Here is a 5,842-nt window from a genome sequence, read left to right as displayed (position 1 = left end):
ATCATGTCTTCAAGACAAAACCTTGGACATGTGGCCTCAAAGTCATATACCCTTATGTCATTCCCTGCATAACTTATGAATTGGGCACAAGTTTTAGATATATCTAAAATACAAAATAAAAATACACTATCGTTTCCTTGGCACAATTTACGTAACTCAAATCATGCCTGCTAGCTAGTGTGTGGCATTAGCGCTTTGAAATTGCACTTCTTAGACACAAATTTTTTATTCTTTGTTTGGTAACATATCCTCTTCAACCCCAAATCATCTTCACCATCAAGAACTTATTCAATTTCAATATCGAAACAACGCATATGAGCAATCTGTAAAAGTTGTCAATAGAAATAATGGACTTTGACGTGACATCTTTACCACTTGGCAGGAAACAATTATGACAGATTTAGATTTGACATAGAATTGATCAATAAATTGATGCTGAAAACAAGCACCAAGTAGTACAAACATCGAGTTTTGAACTGGGTACAGCACATTCTTCCTTCAACTTTTTGGAGGATCTCTTTATTAGATTAAACCTCTTTACTAGGCTAAATTCACTAGTTATATCCAATATTTGCTAATGAAGATACAAATCCACATAATTACAAACATACAAACATTTGTTTGTGAACATAGAATCACAATGTTCTTTATATTATTGCTTTCCTAATTTTTCAGCTTATAGGAGCATATCTCCATTTAGCAACATTTCTCTAATTCTGGCTTTCTCAGCCCTGTTACAGCTTTCATACAGGGTCAATAATGCATGATTCAAAAATAAATCCTAATACTTTCAAAAGCTTTCAACAAGATTGATTCAAAACCTGATGCTTATATTTCTAAAAAAGCCATAAAGAATGCCTTGCTGCCGACTCATATTGCATTATGTGACTATAATGCCTCACTCAAAGGATCAAATAATTATGAATTTATTATTTAAAACTGAAAAACTGGACTAATGGGTTCTTAATTTACATAGAATTTTCATGATCTTGCTTTTTTATAGATTGAATGCCTACTAATTGTGCCTACATAAATAGATATACCCATTCAACACCACACCTATAAGAATGCTCTGGAGAATCAATATAGTGTATTTACTTATTTTACATCTTTCTGGTCACCTTAAACTCCATCCCTTCTCTGCAAGGGCTTCTCGTATGCGACTAGCTGCTTCAGCATTGTCATTAAGAGGAGGATAACTCCAGCTGTCAGAAATCTGCCCAAGAAATGTATGGGTGGTATAAGAAACAATGACACTTCATGATACAAAATAGAGATACAAAGGTGATACAAGAAATAACACTTTCTGACGTCATAATACTAACATCCTCTTCCCCAGTGAATATCCTCACAACGCCTCTTTGGCGCAGAGTTTTATGAAATGCCGCAAACTTCCATGTACATCGTTCTGATCCAATAACATAGACTGGTTTCCTGTTATTTAAAAAAAATACATGCTTTTAGATAAAGTTGTAAGAATTGGAAATAATAAAAAGAAAACTGAATAACCCAGCCATGGTTTGAACTTTGGCATACCCTGTACTGCATGCTTCACTTAGCATACTGACTGAATCAGCAGTTACAACAAAGGCATCTCCCCAGGCAAGATGTCCCAAGTGTGGATTTGGATCTGAAAATTCATTTTAGAATTTTCAACAATAAAGCAAATATCAACATTATCTAGAGTCCTAGACTACAAAAGGACCCACCACAAGACAATCTTAAATTCCAAGTCAACAACAGCAGGATATATTTGTCTATTCCACCAAGCGAGCATAGAATTGTGTGTGCAACTGTTGAACTGCAATTGATAAAACATCTAAATTGTCAACCGCGCTTCCCTATTACTGCAAATAGCAAATAGCAGATTACATACCTTGGCCATCCCAAATATCTACCTTTGGATGACTAACAAATTCTTTACATACTATATTGCACACCTGTCATACAAATAGTCAAAGTCAACCATATTGGTTCATATGCTGATAAACATTTGTAGCAAAATCTATGACCTTATTAGGAAATGCTCTATCAATGTCGATAATAGCAACTGGATGGAATCATGGAATGCAATCAAATCTCTCAATAATGAAACTAGCGTTTCACCTGAATAGGTGTTCTTCTAGAGAATGATATGCGTACACTTCCACATGTCCCAAGCACCTTATACAAAGCATTCACTAGGTTTATAGCAAGATCCGTACCATATTTACAATGTCCTACACTAACCATGTAACAATAAATATATGAGAATCCATGTAAGAACAATTGTATTAGAAGGTAAGATATAAACAAATATTAATAGGATGAAAGTAATTGATCTTTGCGAAGCCAAAGTAATGAATACAAAATAAAATAAACAATTAAAATTCATCACACTGTCATGAACTACCATTATAATACTACTTCACAGTATATGCATCAAAAACATATACTGACTTCTTCACATTCGTCGAACCCTCATATTCCCTACTTAGATTTTCTTATCAAACCCAGATAACACTATTGTTAGTTGCAACTCAATAACAACCAACGCACAAGCTTCACTCTACCTTTACACATAATAGATGCCAACTTGATCCCATTAGACATGTGACAAAACACCAAGCTGAAAAAAGAATCCCCAACAAACCAACAATTATTGCTTCCTACTTCAACAATAATACAGCAGTAGCAATCAAAAATATCTTGTACATTTCTTAATCAGTAGCCAAAGAGGAATTTCCATGCCATAAAAAAGTATATGTTAGTTCATATAACTTGGTATGACTCCTGGTCATAAGGAGACTCAAGTGGAGGGTAACGACTTCCTCATCTGCAACCCCATCCCCACCCGCATAATCTGGTAATGTAATTTGTAGCCATATCCTTATTCACCGGCCCATGTGTCTTGATTTGAAATGGCATCTCTGTTGGTATAGCCATAAGCCCAGGACTCCAGGAGACTATAATATGACAAAATCATAGATTTACCAATATCCCTCAGTATGTTATTTGTCATAGTTATTTAAGAATACCTTATATATTTGCCACAAGTCGTGTTGAAAAATGCTGTGTTGTCACAGAATTCCACATTCAACGACATCCATAGTTATGTTATATCCACATTCTCAAATTTGTAACTCAAGTTGTCATATAATTTTGGTTGTTTCTTTGAATTGACAATCAAAATACAAGTCCTAGGCACATATCCTCCTTGCAGCACCCAAATTAGATGCTCATGGAATAGTTCAATGTTGGATTTTGCCAGTTAATGTCAAAGTGGTAAATTATAAAAAAATACCAGCATATTCAACATCTGCACTCATGATCCTACCCACCAGTTTGGCAGGGCTCAACTACCAGTGCCCCTGGCTACAGTTTCTAGGTGAAAGCCCACTGACCAATTCCAGAGTCCATAGTCCATATCTGTTGTAATATTCCAGCTCGTGGCAGCTTACTTTAGCTCAGTAACAGGTATTAGCACAATATTGTAACCATCACCACATGAAAAGCAAATGTAAGCGAGAATCCCTGTAACCAACCCCTCTCAAGTAGCAAGAGAGGGGAGATGTTTAGGAGTTCTCTTTTCTCATTGAAGTTATGTCTAGTAGAACTGTAGAAATAGAGAGAAGTACTTCTCTGCTGTTTGGCAAATTTAGAGGATAGGATTCAGCATATCTTTAAATAGTTGGTCTTTATAATGAAACTGAAGCATTTTTGTATTGGAGTTCTCCTTATTGAATGTCATAGGCATTAGCCTTAAGGGGCATGATTGGACTCTTTTTCCATAATAAAAAATGCTTTCTTGCTCGAATCAAATGTTAAATTACTAATATATTATGAAATCTTTAAGTTGTTTTTATATAAACAAACCAAAAACATAACCACCCATCTTGGCAAGAGTTTCAAATTACCAAAAAGGGGGTCCATCCTAGCACACACCCTTAAATTGCATTAACTTGATATAAATTAAACCAGAAAGTCTAGGAGCTGACCAATGAATTTATTTCTTAAGCATTGGTTTTGCAAAACAATTTATGTAAATGTGCTGACAGATTTTAGGCCTTCCACTGTTCATATTGAAATTATTGGGCCTGACTCTGCACATTCCTCTCCTGACATGTATGTCTCCTAGTCCCATATTTCTTTGTCCTTGCTGTCGAAGCCTTACATTAATCACTACAGGAATTAGAGCTTTTGTGAAAGTGCTTGTACTCTCTAATGGGAAGACGTTTTTTATTCTGCAATTTGTTGATAATACATCACTAGTTCCAATTCTAGTACAGGAAAATATTTAAAACCTCAGTAGGGGTTTTAAGAGTCTAGATCTATGCTCCTGGATCTAGGATTGGTCTGTAATGTCCCAACTAGGAGGCTGCCAATTCCCAATGATTAACATACATCACTATTCATTTAAATCAGATTAAATTAAGAAACAATTAATGATTCATAAGATATTTGACAGTTAACATACTTAAGCCCCAATTCCTTACTTCTCCTAATCATCAACCCTAAGGAGGATGGGTAATTACTTGTCATAGGACACTTGGAAACCAATCTACGAGTAGGCTCCCTCAAGGCTTCAGGACCCCGTCCCTATCCCATCTTGGGATTCACCTACCTTGTGAGGAATTGCTCTGCCTCTCCCTAACAAAACCAACCTATCCTCTTACGGGGCAATAGTGATTAAGGAATGGGCTAGGAGTGTACTAACTTCAAATGGATTATGAATAAATATGTAATTAATTAGATTGAGCCAATTATTAGATAAACTTGAATTACCAATGTAAATCTTGTTACTTCTGCAATAATGTATAAGATAAGAATAACTATAATGTCTATATTATAGGCCCTATACCTGCCTTTACTTTGCAAATATTCAGACATAATCATAATTGTAAATAAGTATTTAATTTATAATCAAGATCATCGTACCAAACTGATATTTTCAACAATGGCTGCAGTAATCTGCCAGCTAAGAAATTTGATCTGCCAATTAAGAGATTCGAACTTGCAGGGATTCTCGTTACCTCTTGGAGGAGAGGTGACCCTTGTGAGGAGACATGTTTCTTCCTTAATCGCTTGATTAATTATTTGCTTATTTTCCTTGAACGCATCTCTTCACATTCCATTAACAACTTTAATTATCTTATGCTTCTGTTCTATTTGTTCACACTAAAAGTCTCAATGACACACTCACTGCCTAGATAAATGGAATCGGTGTTTGTAATTCCTGATCAACTTCCAACGTAGTAAGGTGAGAAGAATAATAACGGTGCGACAATCTTCAGACTCCCCTTCATTGCACTGTTACTTCCAAATGCAGAGAAGTTGACAGACTTTATAAGACTGAGAATATTGTACAAACCATCACGATAAAATATCCGATCTTTCCATGCCTACAGATTAATTCCATCATTATAGAGATGTCAGATATTGGAAAGCTTACTGAGTAATATCAACTTCAAAGTATGTAGCGTAAACATTCAATATATGGATCGCATCCAATGGGTACTATCATTAATTATGATTAGGCATCCTTTCCTCGTTACCATGGTAAGTACATGTTAATTGGGATGGTGCCGGCAAAGGAATGTTTTATTCGATCAGTTGTGTGTAAACCATTCTGAGTATCAGTGCTAATTAGGTGGCTAATATCCCATAGGATAGAGTCGACACCTTTCCTTATTTGGTCTGGGTCCGATTGAGAATGCAAAAAATTGTGAAGTCTTATAAATAAGACAATTTTCTGTGTAGGTGTTAATTTACTCAGTGAGGCTGTGACTATTGGTGTCATGGTGAGGGTCATGACATGGTCTCCAAAAATTTCATGCTATAAGTTGATCTGATAATATTTAAC

The 5,842-nt window shown here is 35.5% G+C and overlaps 1 protein-coding gene across 1 annotated transcript; it reads right to left on the bottom strand.

The window, feature by feature from the left end:
- Nucleotides 1-616: 616 nt before the first annotated feature.
- On the bottom strand, nt 617-2,247 carry LOC131065048 (mitochondrial fission protein ELM1). The gene is made up of 5 exons (XM_059216395.1): nt 2,107-2,247; nt 1,877-1,940; nt 1,537-1,630; nt 1,326-1,434; nt 617-1,216 (listed from the first exon to the last, which is right to left on the bottom strand). Exons 1-5 carry the CDS (start codon nt 2,230-2,232, stop codon nt 1,118-1,120), a joined length of 492 nt encoding a protein of 163 aa, XP_059072378.1. The 5' UTR covers nt 2,233-2,247; the 3' UTR covers nt 617-1,117.
- Nucleotides 2,248-5,842: the final 3,595 nt, after the last annotated feature.

This window comes from Cryptomeria japonica, unplaced genomic scaffold, assembly GCF_030272615.1.
Source record: "Cryptomeria japonica unplaced genomic scaffold, Sugi_1.0 HiC_scaffold_2207, whole genome shotgun sequence".
NCBI classification, from domain to species: Eukaryota; Viridiplantae; Streptophyta; class Pinopsida; order Cupressales; family Cupressaceae; genus Cryptomeria; species Cryptomeria japonica.
This window is presented reverse-complemented; position numbering and strand designations above follow the sequence as displayed.